The 24,598-nt window shown below is 44.8% G+C and overlaps 2 protein-coding genes across 11 annotated transcripts in view; one reads left to right on the top strand and one right to left on the bottom strand.

Annotated features, from left to right (window-relative positions):
* The window catches only part of GYG1 (glycogenin 1), a 33,304-nt gene extending 17,157 nt beyond the window's left edge, over positions 1 to 16,147 (top strand). For all 3 annotated transcript variants that reach the window (XM_055321470.1, XM_055321471.1, XM_055321469.1), the window contains exons 5-7: positions 554 to 680; positions 12,775 to 12,994; positions 15,278 to 16,147. In XM_055321470.1, coding sequence (XP_055177445.1) covers positions 554 to 680; positions 12,775 to 12,994; positions 15,278 to 15,451 — 521 coding nt within the window. In that variant the 3' untranslated portion in view covers positions 15,452 to 16,147. The remainder of the gene's footprint in view (positions 1 to 553; positions 681 to 12,774; positions 12,995 to 15,277) is intronic.
* Positions 16,148 to 20,840: 4,693 nt separating this feature from the next.
* HLTF (helicase like transcription factor) overlaps positions 20,841 to 24,598 on the bottom strand; it is a 51,330-nt gene continuing 47,572 nt past the window's right edge. For 4 of the 8 annotated variants that reach the window (XM_055321174.1, XM_055321172.1, XM_055321173.1 and 1 more), the window contains exon 25: positions 20,841 to 23,056. In XM_055321174.1, the coding sequence (XP_055177149.1) occupies positions 22,904 to 23,056 (153 nt within the window). In that variant the 3' untranslated portion in view covers positions 20,841 to 22,903. The remainder of the gene's footprint in view (positions 23,057 to 24,598) is intronic. The other 4 variants (XM_055321171.1, XM_055321169.1, XM_055321170.1 and 1 more) reach the window with 4 other exon arrangements.

The raw sequence follows: 24,598 nt of genomic DNA on the forward strand, positions 1-24,598 counted from the left end.
TATCTTTGGAACATGCTATTTGTTCTTCCTGTAACACCATCTGCCCTCCTGCTCTCTCCCTGCGTTTGTCAAGTGCTCCTATGTACCCCCCAATCTTGGCTTCAAAACAGCTTCCTGATGGAAGCCTTCCCCGGCTCCTCACATGTTCCTGAGCCACTTCCGTGTGCCTCTTAGCACCCAGTACTTTGCTGCTTTTCCTCCCCATTTGTGATGTTGATTGACTCTTAATGTGCTGGTACCCATGTATCCTCTCCTTGCCCTGCTCCCCATGAGGATAATGACCATTTCTCTGTTGACTCTTCAGTGCCTGGTGCTGTGTCTGGCATGTACCAGCTGCTCAGTAAATATTTGTTGAATGAATGAATTAACTTGAGAAAATGGCCACCTCCTAAAATGTCCTTGGTACGTTTAACACAGAATTTCTTGTTTTAATAATGGAATTTGTACCTATTTTTTGAAGATCCAGTTATGTGTTCTGATAAAATTACTGACCGGTCTTTGAAGTTTATGACTGTGATTCTTTTTTTTTTTTTTTTTTTTTTTTGTCTTTCAGGTGGGGACCAGGGTTTACTGAACACATTTTTTAGCAGCTGGGCAACAACAGATATCAGAAAACACCTGCCATTTATTTATAACCTAAGCAGCATTTCTATATACTCCTACCTCCCAGCATTTAAAGCGTAAGTGCACAGGTTTAACTGTTGTTGGGGGTGGTCAGGGCAGGGGAGTGGGATTTAAAATTTGGTGGGGCTCCTCATGGTTATTCTGAGGTCAGTCACAGGTGGGAACTTTGAGGGAAGTCTTTATCTTATGAGAAACATGGCTATAGTGGGGAAAGGTCTTGATGTTATCAGTTACTTTGGAGTAACCCCGAGGGCACTTAGCCACCTTATGGGAGAAGGCTCCCTTTTGCTCCTGGGGTGCCACGCCCTCTATTAAATCATCCCTGTGTCATGGTCCAGAACCCATACTGGGCACAACCCTAACTTCTGCTTCGTAGTGGCTGCTAAGCTTCAGTTCCCGTACCTTTAAAATGAGGACATTAACCGCTTTCTCCGTGGTTATTGTGGAGATTAAGCAAGATGCTGGCAACAGGGTGGGGTCCCGGTCCAGAGGGGGTGGAGCCGAACTACCTCGGTTCACATTCTGGAGTAGTTTCCTCCTGGTTGGTTCCTAGTTACTCAACTTCTAGCTCAGGATGAGTTCGTCTAGTCACCGAACTTCTCTGCCTCGATGTCCCCCAAAGCCAATTGTGATCGTTAAGGGAGGTAATTGTATGAAGTGGGTAGAAGGGGGCCTGGCCTCCCTTTAGCACTCAGTAAATGTCAGACTATTAGTCATTTTTATTTGAGAGGAGGCCTAGCAGTAACCGTAATCTCTGAAGCCAGAAAGGCAGGGAGTGTGTTCTCACTGTACCGTTTACTAACTATATGGCTTAGCCTCTGTGCCTCAGTTTATCCATACACAAAATGACAAGGAAAATAAGCCCTACCTCCAGAGTCGTCATGGGGATGGCATGAGTTCACATAGACATAACGTGCTCAGTGGACATCCTGTTTTTGGCAACCTTACTTGTTTGGCACTCCCCTTCGTGTGGTTCTCATTCTGCAGTTAATGCAGCCTCGTTGCAGAGCTTGTCTCACTGTGAGGGCCTGGGCCCTGCTCTTTAGCCTCTGACTCATGTGTGTTGAACGAGGAAGATGATTCAGGCTTCTTGAACAGAGGCCAAGCTAAGCTGTCCGGTAGATCCTGAGACACAGCCCTGAGCGGCAGAGGTCTTGGTTGAGCTGGGCTCGGCTCTGCAGTCTGTCCTGCTTGGGCATTCCTGAGCGAGGAAAACAAAGGGCCTTTCACTCCTCGGATTTCATTATCCAAAGTCTCTCTCTAAGTCTCCTACCACAATAATGAGCATGTCTGGCTTTTTGTGGCAGAAGTGTTTCCTTTTCTGTTCTTTTCCTGGGCAAACTCTGTCAACATTCCCCCAGATAAGGATTACAAGTGTCTTGTGTTCTTTCCTCCCTAACTGTTCTCTTGGCATATGTCTCTGACATATTATAGCCTCTTGATTGTCTTCCCTCTCTAGAATGAAACAGGCAAACTCTCCAACATGCCAGCTGCAGCCCAAGTAACACAAATAGAACAGGATTCGCTAGCAAGGGGTGGATTTAGAGAAACTTGTTTGTTTGTTTGTTTTGTGTTTTGGCCTCTCTGTCCTTGGCCTTGTCAGGTACCAGCTTGTCTTGCTTAGAAATGTGGGCCTGATTCTTTTCATCCTTATTGCCTCACAACCTACCCTGCAACTCTGAGCCATGCTCCTGCAGGCCGTGATAGCTCGATCCCCAGGACTGAATTTGTTATAAGCGGGCGTTGGGGGGACGCCCCGGTGGCTCAGTGGTTGGGCGCCTGCCTTCGGGCCAGGGTGTGATCCTGGGGTCCCGCGAACAGTCCCACATCGGGCTCCCTGCATGGAGCCTGCTTCTCCCTCTGCCTGTGTCTCTGCCTCTCCCTCTCCACCCCGCCCTCCATGAATAAATAAATAAATAAAATCTTAAAAAAAAAAGGCAGTTGGTTAACGTAATTGACTAGACTCAGCTGAGCAAGCAAAAAGATGAGAGGATGAAGGGGAAAGAATCATTAGTAGTGTGAGCAGCTCTACCCACCATCCCACTTAATTCTGCACCGTGAGCATGAGTCCTGGGATGACTGGGGGAGACGCGAATCTGATCTCCTTCCAGTTGGTCTCCGTCCCAGTCAGCCTAGTGGTTAAAGGTTTGTGTTTTCTGTGTAACGTGGCCCCTGGTGCCTAGCAACTATCTCCCCTATGGTTCATTTGGACTCCATCTGATTTTCACCTTAACGCCGAAATGGAGCACGCTGCACCTTCCAGCGGTAGCCTGCTTTGCGCAGACACTGCTTGCCTTTATTTTGTTCTGACAAGAACAAGAAGCAGGTAGAGCAGAGTTAGGTTTTGGGGGAGAGGGGTCGGGGAAGATGGACTTATTTGCCCCTCCCTCAGAGGAACCCACTTGTTTTTATATCCTCTGAATGAATTTCCCAGAAAAGCAGCTTGAGATCTCAATGACCAGAATGGTTAGGATGGTTTCTTCTTCCCAGCTCAACAAATTAGTGCTAATTTTGGAAATCGCCTTGGTTTATTGCCATAGCTGTAGAGTATGTGACGCACTGGGGAAGTGGGGAGCAACTGCATCCGTGTGCTGGCTGTCAGCTGGCCTGTGGCCCGACAGCAGCCCCTGCCGCCTCCGTGAGGCCCGCCCTTGGGGGTGTCCACCCCACACTTCTCGATAAGACCTTCCAGAGTGAGGCTTTGTCTCACCCCATTGCTGCCCATTTAGGAATGTTGAAACCATATCACAGAACTCCTTTTTCCCTTCCCTTTGCCAAAAAACGCCTTTGTTTCTTGCAGAGATCCATCTCCAGAGACGTTTTTTGTACAAATGGGAAGGGCTGAAAGAACAGACAGTTCTATTTCTTTTTTGTTTTGTGTTAATGTAAAATTGTGACCCTGTTCTGCTAAGCCGAGGTAGATGATCACGAACATTTGGGCTGTCGTAGCTCCTCCACAGATTGCCCTGAGCTCCCAGAGGAGCTCAACATGAGTGTGAGGGGCTCCGAATAACTTTGGGGGTGGGGAGGGTCTCCGGGACTTAGTGGCCCTGTGGTGTGCCAGCCTTCCCCAGGGACAGCGTACGGGTGGTGGCAGGTAGAGTGAAAAACTGTGGAGTGGTTCGGAGCAACTTGGGCTTCACAGAGGAAGTAAGAATTTGTCTTACCAGCTCCAAGCAACCATGTGCCATGAGGTCACTGAGGCAGGATTTAGATGCCCCGGAATCTTAGAGCCTTGGATATGTTAAAACACATGCTACACTTAGAACAGTGTAGCCTTGCTATTTTATGGGATTTTTTTTTTTTTTTTTTTTTTTTTTTTTTTTTTTTGCTAAAGGATGGCCTAATGTGACTCCTATTTGGCATGAATTTGAGCCACGGAGGTAGCATTTCTAATGCCTTTCTCTGTATACTGTCTGAACAAAACAGAAAGGAAACAGACTTCATAGTTCTATCACTTTGAGTGATGAATACTCAGACATAGCTTCCGAAAAACATAGTGTGTTTTCTGTAATGGAAGATCCTCTTTAACACAGTATAATTTGAGAGCCAAAATGCTTGGTCCAATAACTTGTAAGGTGATTCGTAATAGATGAATTGAGAAACAAGTGCATTTCTTAAATAATACTCCTGAACGTGCCTAGCGTGTTTAGGAAATAGTAGGCTTATAGTCGATACTAGTTTCTTTTCAGTTTTCTTCATTTAGAAGACCTGTTTTATTCGTGTAGTTTAGAATCTGGCTTGTGCATAGTGCTAGGCAAAAATCTCCTCAGCCTTTAAAAAAAAAAAATCAGTCATATAGCTCTATTTTAGCTTTCTATCCTAAGTAGAGACTAAAAGCTACTTGTGGCATTTTGTGCCATATAAAGTGGGCCCGGAGCAAAGAGAGTTCTCTGGTTTCAAATTGCCATACAAATTAATTAGTCCTATTGATTGACTACAGAGCTTGTTTTACCAAATAATTTCCAAGTATTTTAACTTTTTTTTTTTTTTTTTAAACTCAAGTTCAGATATGATCTGAGACCTGGCTGGTCTAGTCTCAGAAAGTGGGTCTAGAAACCTAAACGATTTCTCTCCATTTGCTTACTGCTCTAAATTCTTCTGAGAATGTTTGTATACACTGTTATTTTTTTCAGGAATGTGGCCTCTAAGACCTTCTCTTGAAAATCAGTATTTTCCCAAAAATGAAATGAACCTTTGGGGTCCTGAATTCTGTTGTTCTTGTGTGTTTCTGATTTGATTGATTTTTTTTTTTTCCTTGCCCCCTGAGACACCTTTGGCTCCAGCCCCCCATCCATGACTCTTGTCTCTGAAGCCGGAGCCTTTCTGTGTTCATTACTTTCACACGCTTACATCTGCCCCTAAACCCCAAGGTCTTGGAGTTTGGATCTTATTTTTTCAGCTGCCTGTCTGTCCCCTCACCTGTTCGTCTGGTTGGCGGGCCTGCAGCACGTAGAGGGTGCCACACATCCTGCTTGCTGAGGGCCGCAAAACGAGGGAGCTTTAGGCTACGAGGGTACAAGGAGTGGCACCTCCTGAGTAAGAAATGCCTGCGGTAGGAGACAGCACGAAGGAGGAGAGGAAGAGTATGCGGGTGGAGTGGAAGACGTACCCTCCAGGTCTTGGACCGGTGGGCTGCAGACTGGATTTGGATTTGTCCCACAGTTACGTTTTGTCTTCCTTACATGGTTTCCTTTTTTTTTTTTTTTTTTAACTCAGTTGCCAGTGCTTAAAAATCAGGGAATTTCACATGAAACCTAGATTTTCAACTTCTTTTGGAAAAAAAAAAAATCCGGTGAGATGTGGAAGAAAGATGTCTAGTGACTGTTACAGGTTTGAGGCCATAAGCAATGAAGTAAAGGAGTTGCCATTTCCTAAGATGGGGGGGTTAGAGACAGGTTTTTAGGGGACAGGGATTGACCAAAGATGTATTAAATATATCCAGTTTGGGATGTATTAAGTGTGAGGTGCCTATGAAACACCCTAGGTAAGTAGATGTAAGAGTGGGGGGTTGCGGAGAGAAGTCCCGGTGAGACATACCCATGGGAGTGTCGGCCTAGAAGTGCTGTGCTGTTCATTGTTATGAGACAGGATGATGTAACCCAGAGAGTGACTGTGATAAAAGGGTCCTGAAGACTGAGCCCCAAAACAGGAAAATGTGGAGGAGCAGGGACCCGGGACGGAGTACAGTAAGGCAAGAGGAGACCCCAGGAAAGTGATGTGCTGCACAAGCCAACCAAAGAAAATGTTCCTGGGGGCAGGAGGGACCCACCTGTGTCCAATGCTGCAATTAGGTGAGAGGACAGTTGAGAATTGGCACCGACCTAGAAATGAGGAGGTCACTGGGTGACTGACAGGAATGCTCTGCTGGAGTGGTGGGAGGAAGCCTGATTGAAGTGGGTCCGAGAGAATGGAGAGCCAGAGACGGTGAACATAGACAAGTCTTCTGAAGCATTTTCTTTAAGAGGGAGCAGAGGAATGGGTTGGTAGCTGCATGGGGCTTTAGGATCCAGAGGGTAGGCAGTGGAGGTGGTTTTTTTGAAGATGGGACAAGTCACAGCATATTGGTAGATTGATGGGAATGATCAAGAAGGGCAAGAGTGAGCACACTAATGCAGAAAACTAGACTTGCTGGAGTCATGTCCTTGAGTAGCTAAGAGGCCGTGTGTCCTGGTGCACAGGGGAGAGGTTGGTATCAGGTAAGAACCAAGAAGGCGGGCAGAGTGCGTACATACAGATGAAGGCGGGTGGGTATATTGGTTGAATGAATGAGGGAGCAGGCAGTCAGCCAGGAGGGCACAGAGACCGACATGCTGTCCCCAGGAAAGTCTCATGGTGGCCTGCAGTTGAGGGGCTTCCCTTGGCCTACTCTGTGAGGACAGGCCACCCTGGTAGGTGAAGTAGTTGACGAGGTCGTAGTATAGGTGATTAAGTCCACCTTGGAGGACTGATGTTCTGATTTCCAGGGCATGATTGGGATGAAAGGTGGGGACAAATCAGGAGGGTCCCTGGTGGCCACAGTTGTTCGCCGTTGGGTAGCAGCTGTCTTTTGGTGACGGGATGTGTACCCAGCTGTGCTCCATGGTCCCGACCCCCACCAGCTCCGCTCCTCCCTGCCTGGATGGCACAGCCCTTGGACGTTTGTGCTCATGACCCCTGGTTTAGACTGGAGCGGGGAGGGGTGGGGTGGTAAGAGGAGGCATGTTGGGGGTTGGGGGAAGAGGTGGCCACGTGCCGGACAGCGTGAGTCGCTGCAGTGGGTAGAGGATGGGTGGCCCATGCTGCTGCCACATTTCCCAGAGGAAGGTCTCCCACGCGGGGCCGTGTTCTGCTCAGCGCCTCGTGCAACATCACAGATAAAGCTGTGTGAGAAGTCAGCCGGCCCCGGGTGCCCGGCCAGGAGGTGGCTCCCTTTCCATCCTGACGCTCCTCTGGGCTCACCCACACGTTACCAGCTGCTGAACTAGTCATGAAAATTCTATCTGACCTTTGGTGACATCAGGTCACAGGGATTACTTTAACGGCTAACATAAGCAGTATTATTGCTGGCTCACGTTCAGACTCTGTCTTGTGATCTGGACGTCTCTTTTGAGATTCTATCAAGTTAAAATTAGAACATTTATTTTAAGAGACGTATGCAAGCTGAGACAAATCCCCGTTACTGGGTCAGAATGAATGACTCTTAGTAATTTAGAGACCATTGTAATATGTACCCAGTGTTGTTTTTGTTTTTGTTTTTTATTCCTGGCTGGTAACTTGGTAGGTAAGTCAGGCAGTGAGTCAGTGAACCCTCTGGTTTCCTTGTTCTGGGTCGAGGTCAATCGAACTTTTATCTTTTGACATCAGTAGTTCCCCCTTCTTGTTAGTCAGCTCACTATTTTGCTTTCAGCCAGGTAAGTTCTGACCGCTGCCCGTTTGTTGCCTTTGGTGAAAGAGCCAGAACTAGAAAGTCGTCCCGAGCTTACCCTTCTATAAGATGGGAATAGCCCCACATTTGCATTTAGGCTGAAATATTCTTTTAAGCAAAAACCAATTTCCCATTTCACTTACGACCTGTTTTCTTATCTCATTTTGATGCGGCCTTTTAGGATTTTCATACATAATCAAAGAGTAGTTGGGACACCCAGGTGTGTGGCTCAGTCAGTTAAGCGTCCGACTCTCTATCTCTGCTCAGGTCTCAGTCTCGGGGTCTTGAGTTCAAGCCCCGCGTTGGGCTCCATGCTGGGCGCAAAACCTACTTAATCAAAAAAAGAAAAAACAAATTCAAGAAAAAAATTTTGAAGCACTCAGTTGATTAAAATGACACAAAATGATCTTTAAAAACCTTCCTCAGGGAGCAGGATTAAGACCTAAAAATAATTACATGAAATTCCTATCTAGATTAATTAAAACTCCAGATACCAAAAAAAACAAAAAACAAAAAAAAAAACCAAAAAAAACAAAAACGGTGTTTGAGACCTTGCTCACACCTTTTTTGCAAACCGTTTTGTTGGGAAAGCTAATAGAGCAAGGCCTTCCGGCTGCTTTGCGTGGAAGTGCGTACTGTTCTGTTCGTACAGGTGGAGCACAGGTGTACAGCCTTCCCCTGTAACGCACAAGCCCTCACAGGTGGCGGCCAGGGTGAGGCCGGACGGTGCCCCCTCTGTCAAGCCCAGGCAGCCCTCGGGGATTGCCAGGAACGTGGCCGTGTGTGACCACCTCACCACCACGGCGAGTCCATCTTCTCTTCCCTCCCACCCTCGTGTCGGATTCCCGTGTCTCCCATTAGCAGCCGCCTCGCTCGGCCCCCACCCACGTCGTCCTCCCGTCGGGGGCCCGTGGGCTGCCGGGCCTGTGCTTCCCGTCCAGAGTCCTTGTCTGAAACGTGTGTTGCTCCTGCCCCTGCTCCTTTGCACAGACCAGTCCGGTGTGTGGGGCCGTTCGGCTAAAGGAACACCCCGATACCTGATTAAAAAACTGAAAAGAGCTCCCGGTGTTCACTGGACAGAAGCGGGACTCGCAGGACTACGTTATGCCCCGGCGCCCCCTTCCTTCCTTCCTCCGTCCTGCATCTCCCTGCCGTCGCGCTCCCGAATCCCCGCGAGGCTCGCTGGTCTGGCCTCCGTACCCCCAGCCGCAAGAGAAACCTGGGTGCGTGAAGCGTTTTTTGATTTATTTTTGCGGAGATTTGGGTAGCCGCTGGGCGGTCACGTCACATGCCCACCCTCCCGCTCGCCTCTTGCCGTCACCCCCATCCTACTGGCACCCAGGAATTCCTCGACTTTGGGCACAAGGGGCCGTCCCATCCGCATCCGCATCCTCCGGCCACACAGGGCGTCGATGATTCAGATTAAAGAAGACCCTCGGGGGTCCTGGCTTCACGGAGGGGGAGCCCAGGCCTGAGCCACAGCGCGATGCCGGCCGTGGCGTGTCCCCCGGGGGCCGCTGTTGGCGTGCGGGGGAAGGCGGTATCCGACCGGCCCGCGGCCCCTGAGCCCCCTTGGGGCCCAGAGAGGTCTGGAGGCAGAAGCGCCCACTCTGCCCCCGCAGAGCCGGGCGCCCGCCGTGAGGGGTCCGCAGCGCCGCAGTGGCCTTTGTGCGAACTGAGCCCTTCCGAGAGCAGGGCTTGTTCGGGAGCTTTCGTCCCCAGCGGTTACTTTCTTGCTCTCTCCTGGAGCACATTGGGAATATCCCGGGGCCCGATGGACACATCTTCCCACTTCTCGGGGTGACCTCTGAAGTAACAGATGTCACTCTTCTCCTTCTGGGGGTGCCTGTGAGTACCAGCCCAGTTGTGGTCAGGAACTCCGGCTGTGGGACCGACGGCCACGTGGAGGCCCGCCCGGCGCCCCCCGGCGCCCCCCGGCCGTGTGGTCCTAGACACGTTCCGTGAACCGCTTCACACCTTGGCTTCCTCCCGTAGTCGTTCCGGACATTACCTGAGGTGCCCCGTGCAGCCGCGCCAGCGCTGGTTAAGTGTCCGGTCCACATAAGGACCCGGTTTATGTCAGCTGCCCCCGGAACTCCGTGTCCTCGTGTGCACACGGTGGGGACAGCGGCGAGAAAGCCGGGGGGCTGCTGCTGTGCTCACGGTTCAGTCTCATCGGGGCGGTTCCGTCCCGTCCTGACCACATGACGGTGCGGGTCTAGGCGGGGCCGCGGGCTCGAACTCCCCGCCGGTGTCCTCGCGGGAGGAGCCAGCAAGCAGCCCCGCCGGGCGAGGGGCCGGGCGAGGGGTGAGGCAGGGGCGTCGGAGAAGGTGGCGGCCACACCTGCTCTTCCCCGTGTGCCCCGCTCTGGCCTCCGGCGTCTGGTCTGTCGTGGAGGCGGAGGCGAGGCAGCGCTGCCGCCCCTAGCGCACAGCAGGCTCGGGCGTCCGGGCTGGGGCCCCGTCACCACGGAGCGCTTGTCCCCACCTCCTGCCTCTCCCGAAACCCCCACGGGCCCTGCGTCCGCGCGGCCCTGGGAGCCCCGACCTTTGCCTCGTGTGCGCTGTTGATTCTTCTTTTCGTGTTCGAGGACTCCTTTCCCTGCGTGGGTGAAAATCTTTTGGGGTCGTGCGCTGAACATTTAACGGTTGCTTATTTATTTCTGCATTTTGTAGAGACTTTATTCATGAGAAACATGAGAGAGAGAGAGAGAGGCAGAGGCAGAAAGAAGCAGGCTCCACGGAGGGAGCCCGACTTGGGACTCGATCCCCAGACCCGGGATCGCGCCCTGGGCCTCAGGCAGACGCTCAACCGTGGGCCACAGACGTCCCGACAGTTGCTGATGTAATCGGTAGCCGTGTCTGCACAAATTCTGCGCGTTGTGATCTCTGTCCTTTTAAAAATAAAACAGAGGCCCTTGCACACATGTGCACACACGTGCCTACGTGTAAAATGTAAAATGAAGAGCAAGCTTGGGGACGGACACCAGGAATCTTGTTTATGTTCAGAAGAAAGGCCACGTGGTACACAGCGCTCACTCCAGGAGCGAATTTTTGGGGGGCTGTGTCTGGCGCGGCCGTGGAGCGGCGGCGCGTGGGGCAGGGCTGGGGGGCCCGGCTGTGCCTGCGCCTCGGGGCCTCGGCGGGCGCCCCTAGCGCGTTAGCGGGATCGGCCGTGGGATTGTTGTCTCCCCCAGTCGTGTCCTTAAACAAGTGTGGGCCCCAGGGCAGCCCGGGGGGGCCCAGCGGCTGAGCGTCTGCCTTCGGCTCCGGGCGTGATCCCGGGGTCTGGGGATCGAGTCCTGCGTCGGGCTGCTCACGGGGAGCCTGGGTCTCTGCCTCTCTCTGTCTCTCTCCTGAATAAGTAAATAAAATCTTTAAAAAAAAAAAAAAGTTTGGGCCTGAACATAGGCCACTGTCCGAGAACGATAGCCGACGGTAGGTCCCTGGCGTTCAAACCCAACCAGCCCACGAGCCTTTAACAGCTTGGGGGGCACGGGGGGAGCCCCGCTGCGCCGGCAGCCTGCAGGATGCGGGTGCTGGGGGCCCCTCCCGGAGCCTGGGTCGCCCGCTTGCCCTTCCCTGCTGGTGTCGCCTCTGGCCCCGGGCATCCCCTCGGTCGGAGTGTCGCTGCTGAGGTGTCCGTGAGGTCACCAGCCCGGCCTGCAGTGCAAGCTGCGGCTCAGCCGCCCTGCCCGCCTCGGTGAGCGCCCGCCTGCGGCCCTGGGTGCCCGCCGTCCCCACCCTCCTCTTGGCCTTGCCGTGTTCCTCGTTATTATTTGGCTTTATGTACCCAGAGTCCCTCCCGGCCACAGCAGGACCGCTCTTGACTCTTACTCTTTTTAAGAAATTATTGTAAAATACATACACAAAAGGGTATATAAAAAAAATTTCTTTTTTTTTAATTTCAAGTTAAGGAATGGAACACAACCTGTACCTTAGAGGCCGCCGTCTGTCCCTTTCCATCACTGCTCTTTCCCCCAGAGATAACATCATGACGTATTGATTAGCTTCCTACGCTTCAAACAGTACTTTGGTTTTGTTTTGCCCTATGTAATTGGATTCTTAGATAAGAATTTCTAGTTGAATTTGAATTTTTTGAGCACATTTAAAAAATTCATCCATTTGCTACGTGATGCGTGTAGCTGTAGTTCATTTATTTTCACTGCTGTACCGTAGCTCATGATCTGACTACCCCAGGAGTTGTCCTTTAAAAATGATCAAGTGGACAAGTAACCATAAAAATCCCAGTGACCTTCAACAGTAAGTATGTGTGTCTTGCCCAGATGTTGGTGGATCGGCTGGAGTGGCTCAGGTGGTCTCGGCAGGGTTTGGGGCCCGGCCAACAGGTTGGCTCCACATCTGCCCCATGGGGCTCCTCCATTCTTCTGCTGGCAGAGGTCCCTCAGAGAGAGGACCAGAAACAGGGCGGGCTCTCTGTTCAAAACACACCGTCCCTTCCTCCCGCATTCCACTGGCAAAGGCAGGTTCTGCGAGCACGCCCCGTTACCAGCGAGGCGGGAGGTTCTCCCCCTGTGGAGACTGGGGAAAAGAGCCAGGGTTTGCTGAACAATCTTAACCTACTCGGATGCGGTCATTTAGGTTGTGTGTAGTTAGGAGCGTTTCACACGGCACTGCTGCTGCTGTGAACGCTGTGATCCTATCTCCTGTTGCTCGTGTGTAAGAGCTCCTTTAGGATAAATGCCTGGGAGCTGAGCCGAGCTTCCAGGCCGGAGGCGTGAGCGTCTTCAGTGTCACTCAGTAATACCAAATGGTTCTCCAAGTGGTTGTGCCTTTCCCACCACAGTGGGTTGGTGTTTTGGTTGTTGCACTGATCCACTGCTACTTTCGGATTTTTGCATATATTTAATATACGATGGAATAATTTTAAAAGTATGTCTAAAAATTTTTCAGTGAGCTCAAGTTCTTTTTTTTTTTTTTAAGATTTTATTTATTCATTCATTCGAGAGAGAGAGAGAGAGAAAGAGGCAGAGACACAGGCAGAGGGAGAAGCAGGCTCCATGCAGGGAACCTGATGTGAGACTCGATCCTGGGACCCCAGGATCACACCCTGAGCTGAAGGCAATGCTCAGCCGCTGAGCCACCCAGGCATCCCTCACGTTCTTTTCCAACCACTATTTCCAGCAAAAGGTGCATCGCTAAGGCTATGGGACAAAGTGCTGCTTCTCTTTTTGTTAGTCCTCAGAATCCACTAATGGTTTCAACCTGTGTCCTCTTGGCAGATTTGGTGCAAATGCCAAAGTTGTGCATTTCCTGGGACGAATCAAGCCATGGAATTATACGTATGATCCTAAAACAAAATGTGTCAAAAGTGAGTCTCATGATCCCACCATGACTCATCCAGAGTTTCTCAACCTGTGGTGGGACATCTTCACCACCAGCATTTTACCTCTGCTTCAACAATTTGGCCTCGTCAAAGACACCCACTCATACTTAAATGTGGTAGGTTCTGTTTTTTTCTTTCAGGTAATTTAATGCTGTATTTGTTCTTAAAACTTGGTATTCTGGTGGACGTAGAGTGTTTAGTGGTATTTTAAACAGAGATAAATAAGATTTGTTGAAAAAAACCGTTCATCTTACAGGGAATAAATACTGCCAGCAAAGACTAAAACAGTAGATTTTGTGGCAGATTTCATTAGATCTGAGAGCATAAGAAAGGACTTTATAGTTTTTATATATATGTGTGTGTGTACATTTGAGAATGTGTGTGTGTCTATATACACACACACGTATCCATACCTAGTGTCTGTAGAACACTTAGCCCATTATCCTAAAATTCTGAGATTATTCCTAAAGCATAAAGAGATTGCCTTATTTCATGTTTTAGAAACTTAAAACATTTAAATATACATATTTTTTTGTTTTTGCCATCTGCTTAGAAGATTGCATTTTCAGTGAACGTTACAATAACATGAACATGCAAAAATAAATACTTTCTAGGATTATTTTGGTTTGCCATATTTGTGCTCTTCCAGTTACGTAGAATCTTGAAAAAGAAGCCTCCTTGTCAGAGGAAGATGACATTAACATTTACAGCAACAACTTGCTTAGCCTCTTTTCTGACTTTGAAGGTCTTCCTCTGGGGTGGTTATTTTGGAAGAATTGAAAGAGGGTGAGAAGTTACACTTCTGTGCTACATATTAAGATATTGAATGGGCGAATTACAATCAATTCTAACTGACCAGTTACTTACCTTGCTATAATTGTAAGAGGCTAGAAGGTTGTAAGACATCTTTTTCTTTGCCACGGTAGATATTTTTTAGCCTGATTCACATAGTAGCTCTTGTACCAATATATAAAATGGAGAAAGGGAAAAATAACATAACCTTCTTTAATTGCTTTATATGGACCATGAAATAATACTTGCACAGCCCTCGGGATATTGCCTGGAGCACAGTAAGCGCATAACGAAAGCTGGATATTAGCATGTAATCCTTGCAACTACTCTAGTCAAGTATTAATGTTAAGTGTCTTTTTGTATATGAAAATTAAGTGAGGCTTAAAGAAGTTAAATAACTTCTCTTACATATAAAACACTCATCAAAAGCAGAACTGGGACTCAAATCTAGGCCTGCAAGACTGTTACCTTCTGAACAACATCATGAAACAAAGGATTCTGGAAGAGCCTCCCTATGTCATTCCTGTTGCAGGTGGAAGCAAGGCAGGGCTAATCCAGGCTAAGGACCTACGTGGCTTCAGCTATGAAACAGCCCCATGGAATCTGCCCAAATACCTTGGAGTTCCAGTGTATTTAAACACATACATAAACACACACATTCATATAGTGCAACAAAAACTGGTAATCAAAAATTCTGTTCTCCCATTTTCTCTGTTAAAAGCAGGACCTCTTTGTATCCATTCACCTTCCTTTTTCTCTGCTGTTTCCAGTACCTTCTCACCTTCCCTTTTTGAAGACTAGCTCTGACACTCGTTTTGGCACAATTGAAGTTAGTTGCCTTTCTACAAGTAATTAGATTCTAATTTAACGTAGGGTAGGTTTGCTCATTTCCTGCGCATTTACCTTCTCCCTTCCACAACCCAAGGGCCGAATTATGAACCAAGGAAAAAGGTGATGGGAATCGACACAGTTGTTGAAAACTAAGCAAATTAACACAAGCTACAAGAATAGACGCTCCTTGATAAGCTTCAACAGGCAGATGAGTTCGGGGCATAGTCTCAAAACCGTTAAGCTCTGGTTTTCTGGTCTTCTCTAACGTGACAACCTGTGTATGTGGTGTGGCTCTCTGGGTAGGTGCCTTGTGAAGCTTAGCCTCTGAGGTATCATTTTGTTTAAGTTCTCAACCTTTCAGAGCCCACACAGATCGAGAATTTATCGTGAGACCGTGTTCGCTTGTCCGTCCATCTTACACTTTCTAATGAACTGTTTGCAGCTTTCAGACTTGGTCTATACACTGGCTTTCTCTTGTGGCTTCTGTAGAAAGGTATGCAGAACTTAAACATTAACCCTAATTACTTTGTTCTCCCAATGTTTTCACCGAGTCAAGAAGTCTTCATTTCGTTAGGAAAAAAAAAAAAAAAAAAAAAGTCATGCGACCCTTGTATTTTCTGTGTCTTTCGTTTGTTTGTTTCATGTGTTACTTTTCAGTTTTTGCTACTTTGCATGATGATTCATCCTGGCTTTTCTCACCTTCAACTTATTGCATTCTTTAAAAACAGTCTGATTGTCAGCGCTCAACGAGTCTCTGATTATGCTCTCCTTTTTAGGAAGGCGTCTCGGGAGCCATATCGCATCTGTCCGTTGGGGAGACCCCGGCTGCGGCACAGCCTTTTGTGTCCTCAGAAGAACGGAAGGAGCGGTGGGAACAGGGCCAGGCTGATTACATGGGAGCAGATTCCTTTGACAACATCAAGAGGAAACTTGACACTTACCTCCAGTAGAAACACTGCCATTCTCCCATGGACACATCCACTTCACGGGCACTTGTTTCTGATACTTAGCATCTAGAGCTGGGTTAGGAAAGGTCTGTTACAGTTGCTAGAAGCTTTGCTAAAATTCATCAGATGAGGGGATTTTGCAGGACAACAGGTGAGAACTGGGCAGAAGTCGCAAAGTAGCAGCAGCTCTGTTACGTGGACAGTGTTCTGCTTTTTAATCCTAGGCTTATTCAGCTCATGTGTCGGAACTTCTTACTTTTGCTGATGGCCAACAAATGTGGTAAGGGAAACCCAGGCTATTAAAACGGCTACATTGCCGCCGAGAAACGTGCCAGTGCAGGCCCTGAATCAGCCTCCCTCCGATGGGACAGGGTATCTCTCGCTTGCTTGCTTGTCGTACCTCTCACTAGACTTGCGTTTTAGAGTTGCTCAGAGACTGCCAGAGTGATCGTGATTCTGCTTTCAGGTAAAGACCGCCCGCGGCACTGCTGAGTGATCCGTGAACCTCTCGACAGGTAGCGTTGGCCCATTCTGTTTCCTAATTGCAGTGTCTGAAACCGTTCACCAGTGTCCCATGTGTACAGTAAGGCCGCATGCTAACACGCTCTTGTTCGGTTCTGTGTATCTGTAAACAGCAGTGTGTTCTCTGATGGTCACCTGCCGGGGCACCTTGTATGAAAATAAAGACTTGTTGCCATATCTTGGTTGTCTAATTAAGGGATTCCCCCTCCCCTTGGGGAAAAAAATGTATTAGGTGATTTTTCGTAAGTTGTCAGTGTTTTAAAAACCAGTGTAAAACTTGACACCGAAACCGGTGTCTGGATATGTAGACAGTCTGGTGTTCTCCAGTGACGGTGACGGATGCGATCGATGGAGGAGAGTGAGCTCGAATTTGTCAAACTCACAATATATCCCGGTATCAAGGGAGTATTCAGATTTTAGAACATATTATAACGTTCAAATTATCAGAGGTTCATTGTCCGTCTCGGGACACGTTTGATGGCCTTTCAGGACTGTAAGAATCAGTACTGGAACCAGTGACTTCTAGTGTTTTTATCCATGAATCAAAATGATGGAAGTATAGAAGGGTATTTATTAACCGTACAGGTGATTCTAGGTTGCAAGGACGGCAAGCCAGGGATGGGCAGGATTCAAAGTGACCTTTTAAAACCATTGTGAGTAATCAGAGATCATTCTATTGGGAACAAAACAAAAGCAAAACAGTAGAGGAAACCGTGACAAAAGAAACTTGAGACGGTTAAGCAGGCACAAGTTGCAGTGACTCTTAGGACCCCCACAACATTCAGGGTCGCCGCTCTTTATTCCCACGATATCCTACTGGTTACACAAGTCAGCCTGTTCGGCATGGGCGTGAATGAACACAGGAGGATGCGGAATCCTGGAGGCAAGAATGGCCAAGGGCCTCCTTGGAGGCTGGCTACGGAAGAGCTCGAGAACCTGAGGATTTACCTAAAATTGTGAAATATTAAGTGATTTCTGAAAATAAACTACAGTCTTTAGGACTGGTGGAGGAGTTGCTATAATCTTCAGGTACACAAAGCACCACTTGAGATGTAAGTGCCTCCATGACAGGTGCCGTGGTACCTCCCCTCCAGATACTCCTAAATCCAAGGATCTCTGCGTTGGCGGGGTGGGGGGGGGCGGGGGCGGTTATCAGAATGTCACCCCATCATAAACTGAGAGAGATGTGTGTAACAAATAGGGAACCGGTTTCCTGGCCTCCTCTAAAGGTAACCAAGGTGACGGGGGAGGGGGGAATTGTGTTCCTAAGCATCATTATGAATTATTGAATTCTAATGTAGTTGGTTTCAATCCCCTGGCATTCTTAAAGATGATCTGATTGTCTTTACGATTTACATTTAAGGCCGCTGCTTTTGCAGCTGCTGGAAACTAGCTTGAACTGAGGACAAAAGAGCTGAAGGGAAGGACAGTTAGTTTACTCTGGTCCCGGGGAGACGGCGGTAATCTAGCCTACCTTTCACCAGGATGAAGGCAGTGAAGTTGCTGATGGATTGGATCTGAAGACTGAGGAAAAAGTAATTGAAGATGAGGGGCTCGAGCAACTGAGTGAGTCTCCAACCTTGCTGCTCCCTAAAACACTGGAGACTTAATAGTAAGTACAGTTTCTTACGCCTCCTCACTTATAAAAATCTGATTCAGTAGGTCTTGGTTGAGGCCACAGCATCTCTGCGCCAAGTAACCACCAGGCGATCCAAAAGCCTCTGACCCAAATGACATTTGAGAACCACTTGATACATTGAGGTATTTATACCAGATACAACAGAGAATGAGGTTTTTAGGGATAGATGTGTGAAGAGGTAAGATTGTTGGGGGGGGGGGCAACTTCTAATTAAAGCCTTTCCAAAAGACAGTCTCCGCTCTTTGAGTGATACAGAAACATCACCATAAATAACATCTGTATGTATATTTGTGTAGCGTTTACCTTTTTAATGTAACTGAGACTTGGAGCATTAAGCTAAGTAAGATTTGGCATGTCCTTAAAATAAGTCTGCCATGGTTTGCGTTTTTGCTTATTACTACAAACGCACAAACGGATTACTGTCTTTTTGTTTTGTTTTGTTTACTGTCTTTTTATACTCGGGTTGAGTTATTTGGTTATTTCTCTGGGTTTCAGATGCTGAAATTCAACCTCAAAATAAAACTATGTAAAAAAGGAAAAAGAGGAAAGAAAGTTGACTGGGCATTTACATCTCCGTTATCCTCTATCAATTCTATGATGTATACATAGTGTATACACACATTTTGCAGATAATCAGAGAATAAGAAAGGTAAATAATTTGCAGACTTTGCAGACTTCAAATTTTTGTACTCCCAACACCAGACTCTGCATTAAAAAAAAAAGTATGGTCAAAACAGACAATGAAATCAAAGAAACTTCTCTATATAACCAGAAATACAAATGCCAGAAACCTGGGGAGTAACACAGTGTAGTAATAGAAGAGCTTTCATTCTGGTGTGAAGATCAGGACCGTGTTTGAAATAGGACTTGGGAGATACCTTTAGCAAAGGCTTTCGTTAAACTGGCTGCCTGAAACTATAATGTAAAAATAAACGGATAAAATCCCAGAATAGGGGATCCCTGGGTAGCGCAGCGGTTTAGCGCCTGCCTTTGGCCCAGGGCGTGATCCTGGAGACCCGGGATCGAATCCCACGTCGGGCTCCCGGAGCCTGCTTCTCCCTCTGCCTGTGTCTCTGCCTCTCTCTCTCTCTCTCTCTCTCTCTCTGACTATCATAAATAAATAAAATTTAAAAAAAAAAAAAATCCCAGAATAGAATTTGTTGTGAGTTTTGGGCGGGACCTAGCCTCTAAACCTACACACGCGTCTTACTAGAAGCCCCGTTACCCTGTTTTCAGCGGTGTTATTGGCCTGGAAGAGGCACAGTTTCAGGACTCTGCTGTGACATTGTGATGGATTCAGGTCACCATACATAGCTCCCTGGGCAAAGGCTCCTTACATCTTGCACTAAGCAGTTTCTTGTGATCTACTTATTCTGTACTCACCTGTTTTTTGAGATCCTGTCTGTCAAACTATCATTTCTATTTTTGCCTAGAATAAAAATAGGAAGGCTCTGGTTAACAGTAGGCGCTATTAGTAGGTAAGTTTTGGGAGAATCAAAAGTTGTATGTGGATTTTCAACAGCGCAGGCGGGGTCAGCACCCCTAACCCCCATGTTGCTCAAGGGCCAACTGTATATGGATTTGGATATGTATATGGAAAACTATTATTTTAGGTGATCAAAGCCCGAGTCCCTGGTTGAGATTAACAGAAATCCAGTCTTCAGGCAACCAATACTACCATGCAACAATAGGTAATCCAAATTTTAAGTGTATTTTGAAAGTCTCTGTGTTGGAAGAGATCACAACATTCAAAGCCTTTTCTTTTGATAGCTGAGAAAAGGTATCAAAGCATCACATTTGGTGAGTGTGGGACAATCAAACATCTCACTTGGTGTTTTTGTCTTAATACTTCTTGTCCCCCCCCCCTTTTTTTTTTACATTGCGTAAAAGTGAAAAAGCTTACATAATTTTTGTTTTAGATATTTATTGAAGGCTATTAGCTTCAGAAATCAGAAAGGATGACAGCATCAGAAAAGAGGACAAGTAGATCATAGAAAATAGCATATAATGTGCATGAAAGTATCCAGTTAAGAGGCTAAGAAGTCACTGAACTAGCTAACATTTCTTTCCTTGATCTTTCAAGGTGAAGTACTGACTTGTCCATGCAAAGCTGCACAATTACACTTCAAAATCTTCTCCAAGGAGCCTAAAATACCGAGGGTCAACTAGGCAGACACATAAAATGGCAACGATACAACTCAGATTATAAAACATTTGCTAGAGGATCAACATATGTATTTTTTTTTTATCTTGTGAACAGTGGCAGGTAGAATAGGCTTTCGCCAGAAGACAAATATGCCTACACAGAGGTCAGATCCCTACCTTCGGAGATTAGCTCCATGCTTGATCAAGGTCTGTAATTCATGCCTAAAATGAATGTTCATCTTAAATCTCCTTACTACTGGTCTTTGCAAGAAGCCAATTAAATCTCCTTCACTATAACATTTCTCATGAAATATTTATCTTTTCTTTACCAACATATTGATACCAGGTCAAGTCTTCTTTAAAAACTACAATGTTGGGGCACCTGGGTGGTTCAATTGGTTATGTGTCTGCCTTCAGCTCAGGTACAAATTTCAGAATGTAGAACTTAAGAAAGGTTACTACATACTTCTTAATAAATGAAGGAAACTGTTACACTTTTTACAAATATTTTAACGTTAATATAGTTAAAAAGGTTAAACATCTTATTAAGCCAAATATATAAAATTTGTCCTCATGTTTAACATATCTTCCAAATCCTAATGAACAGAATTTTGGCAGGTTCTATAAATAACGGAAAAAAGGTACATCAGTGCCTTTGACTTCCCCCAATAGAAAACATACACTGCCTGAAGACGCTAGTTTTATTGGCATTCACTAGTAATAAACACAAGGTATTTTCTTGATTTACTATTCCAATCCTAGATTAGGGCAAAATTTCCAATGCAGAGTGCTATCTAGTAATACCACTCTACGTTAAGTATTGCACCTCCTTTTTTTTCTGACAGATGAGGAAAAAATAATTGGAACTAATGTTTTAGAAGATAAAAGGCATTTAACTTTAAAATGTATACACTGATTTCTAAACAATTTGGTCAAATTGAACAAAATAAAAAGTGTTAAGAATGAGTAAACTTGTATTCTTAGTATTTTATGTACTACCCGTAGAAAGCAACTGTGTAATACAGGTATGAGATTTCATAAAAATTTTCTTCAAAGAAAAAGTCACAAAAATTATGGCACAGAAGCTAATTTTTGAAACCTTTATTGATTTTAAAACAAAGTCCAGTTGAACCACAAAATTCTGTTGGAACCACAAGTGGGAATACAATGTCTTCAAGATATCTCTAAAGCTATTACTCTACATAATGATGAAACAGAATTAACAGCATAGCATAATACAAACTTTTCATTCTGGTGGTTTATATTATTTTCTTAGGATTAATTAAATTTGTTTAACACCATTTAAGAGGACTGTACAAAAACAGGTATTTTTTTTAAATGACTTGCCAAATTTATCATTATGAATGTTTAAAAACAAGTCTATAAATGGGTAAAGAAGCAAGCAAAGTCTTCACTTTTACAATGAGTTTGCACGGCTTTGTCTTTGTAAGCAAGAAGAGTTTATTTTTTTTATTTTTTTTTTTTGCTGGAAATTCTTTTTGTACTTAATCTCACGGGAGTATTGGTACACAGATACCCACATACCATATTTCATGAGATTTTCATCAACCTGATTTTGTGTAATGCTAGTTCTATAAGGTAAAGAAATTCCCTACTGCTCCTAATGCTAGTAGACCAACCCCAAGTTACTACTAATCCAATCTTGTCCGTACAGAAATGTCTGTTGATCCTTTTAACCAGGCCTCTGCCCTTACCTGCTGCCAAAGAGAAAAGTTGCTGGGAAGACTCTTGCTGTCTAATCCACTGTTCCTTGGAGCAAGAGACCACCCCGCACAGGGAGGGGGGATTTAGCTATTGATAGACTTAGCACATATCTAGCTGTATGCCCAGAACACAACACTGCCTCCAACCTCTTCTTTAAGTCAAGTCACTTCTTAACACTATAAGTAAAATACAAGGTGTTTGTACGTCTGCATGGTCAAACAGGAAGCTTCTCCTGTTACAGTAATCTTTCTTTGGATTAAAGTTTCCCTTAAGGAAAAACACCAATATCTATCGTGATTGCCAAATGTAGAGCTTATTTTAAATGTGACTTAGTCATCTAGAATGCCATGGCAACTACTGATGAGTCTGATTATTAACAAAATAGAAAAAGAGGACTAATTTTATAGATAAATGTAAGGATGAATTACTGAAGTTCCAAAATCAATGTCTGATTCTAAACACAGTAACAAATCTTTCCATTCAGGATTAAGATGTCTTTAAGAGTTGAAACGATTTTTGGAGGTCATCCAGCCCAACTTCCATCCAGATATCACGCCTCTCACATATAGTAGTCTTCTGAATTATAAAAATTTATAAAGTTATTTTTTTAAAGAAAAGCTACATAAATAAAAATTATCTCTATATATAGAAATAACTATTCAGCAATTCCATAATTTAAATATTCAAATTAAACTGGGTAGAACTGGTTCCTTCTCACCCCTACAGACTGTATTTACACACTAACACATCAAATTACGCTTAAATAATAGTACTACTTGACTGAAATGGAGAAAAAGTGTTCTAACACAGTCCCTAATATTTTCATAAACCTAAAACTATAAATCACATAAGTGAATTATATATTGAACTGTAAAAAAAAAAAATAAGTGACTTGCTAATCTGGACATTGGTCTCATTTAAGGTTTGATTCTGGAATGTAAATACGGTTTTTCAAAATAATAAAATCTCTTGTAGATAGTCTGTATTAATCGTTTACAAGGAATGTGAATCCATTGCATAACAAATGGGAAGCTCTAGTGATTAACCAAATGTGCCCAACACAGAAAATAACTCTATTTGGTCAAAAGTATAAAAGGTCTGACCTTATTCAAAATATGAAAAAGCTGAGTATTTGAAAGATATATGAAAATACTCAGCAAAGACACTGTGAAAACCTGAATAACAAAGTAGCTTTCTAAAAAAATTATTTTAGGCCACAGTATATAACAGAACTTATTGCTATTTGAAATATCATTAAAATAGGTTTATATATAGAAGAGATTATGTATCAGTAATACTAATATAAAACGATATGCTCCTTTTAGAAGACATACTCTCTAGATCTCATTTCTAAAACTCTGTATTGTGATTTCCAAAATTTCTGTATATATCTAATCAAACTGACCTTACCAAAATCCCACATATTATAAATCAATTAAAGTTCTGATTTCATTAATTTTAGCTTGTTTCATTTCATTAGCATTTGTCTTTTTAGTTCCAAAGGCTCCAGCAGCAAGTTCTCTTTTTGTGTTTTGTATTTTCAGCATATTTTCTTCAACAGAATCCTTTACAATGAACTTTAAAAAGAAAAAACAAAAAGTACTTTTTAGGTCACAATATTTAAAATCTTCAATGTAAAAAACGAAATGATTTCTTATAGCATTACATAGCTTTCAAAATTGGTCAGTAATCTATTAGAAACGGTTTAGCTCTCCTTTTTCTCTCAATATACAATGAGCATATTTAGAAATGCCAGAATAACCAGAGCTGAACATTGCTTTCCCTCATCTCTCCATATAGTTGTCTTATATAAAAAGAGTATGGCTATAAGGCTTTACGGTACATCTTAGGAATACCACCAAAACCGGGACGCCAGGGTGGCTCAGTGGTTGAGCGTCTGCCTTTGGCTCAGGGCGTGATCCCAGATCCTGGATCGAGTCCCACATCGGGCTCCCTGCATGGAACCTGCTTCTCCCTCTGCCTGTGTCTCTGTCTCTCTCTGTGTGTCTCATGAATAAATAAATAAAATCTTAAAAAAAAAAAAAAAAGAATAGCACCAAAACCAGCAAACTTTATAGGCAACACTAACTGCAATACTAGCAAAACAAATTCAGGATTTATTTAAAATGAGATTTTCCCAGAAATGGAAGAATGTGCGTTTATCTGGTTTAACTTATGGAAAAGGTAAAGAGACATCCTCTCAACAGATGCTTAGCTTATTAAGTAATTCTGATAAAAACCCTGATTAAAAAAAATTTCATTAACCTATAAAATACATGTTTCTCAATCTTAAGTGTATCCACTAGGGATCCCTGGGTGGCGCAGCGGTTTGGCGCTTGCCTTTGGCCCAGGGCGCGATCCTGGAGACCCGGGATCGAATCCCACGTCAGGCTCCCGGTGCATGGAGCCTGCTTCTCCCTCTGCCTATGTCTCTGCCTCTCTCTCTCTCACTGTGTGACTATCATAAATAAATAAAAATTAAAAAAAAAAAAAACTCCTTAAGTGTATCCACTAGAAATTTACTAAGAACAATATACTCAATGTAAAACAAAAGGAACAGTTCAAAAATGATTACTATCACTGCTAATACAACATCGTATAGAGGTCCAGTTACTGTGATAAACAAGATGTATGTATTACTTACAACTTTAATGAAACACAAAAGAGACCTAAATGAGAGAAATACTAAATTCTTGTATGAGAACACTCCTTATTTATAATAAAGACCATTCTTAAATTAATCATAAATTCAATAAATTCCAGACAAGATTTCTTAAATGGGATCTGGTAACCTAAATCCAGAAAGTTCAAGAGTAAATAGGGAATTTCCAAAAAGAACGGTAATGAGAGCACTCTGCCCTGCTAGGTATCAAAGCATACTTTTAAAAAACCATTGTAATTCTGAGAGTAATACTGTCCTGGGAAATCAATAAAATAGGAAGAAAGTCCAGGAAGGAACACTGATACATATGAATTAGTTTATGGTAAAAGTGAAATTTCAAATCAGTAGAAAAAAAGGATATACTTAAAAAATAAAATGGCTTTTCATTTGAAAAAAGAACCATATCATGAATCCTAAACAAGAGACAAAATATTTTATAAGCAAATATTTACATCAT

Source organism: Nyctereutes procyonoides, unplaced genomic scaffold (genome assembly GCF_905146905.1).
Source record: "Nyctereutes procyonoides isolate TBG_1078 unplaced genomic scaffold, NYPRO_anot_genome, whole genome shotgun sequence".
Taxonomy (NCBI): Eukaryota; Metazoa; Chordata; class Mammalia; order Carnivora; family Canidae; genus Nyctereutes; species Nyctereutes procyonoides.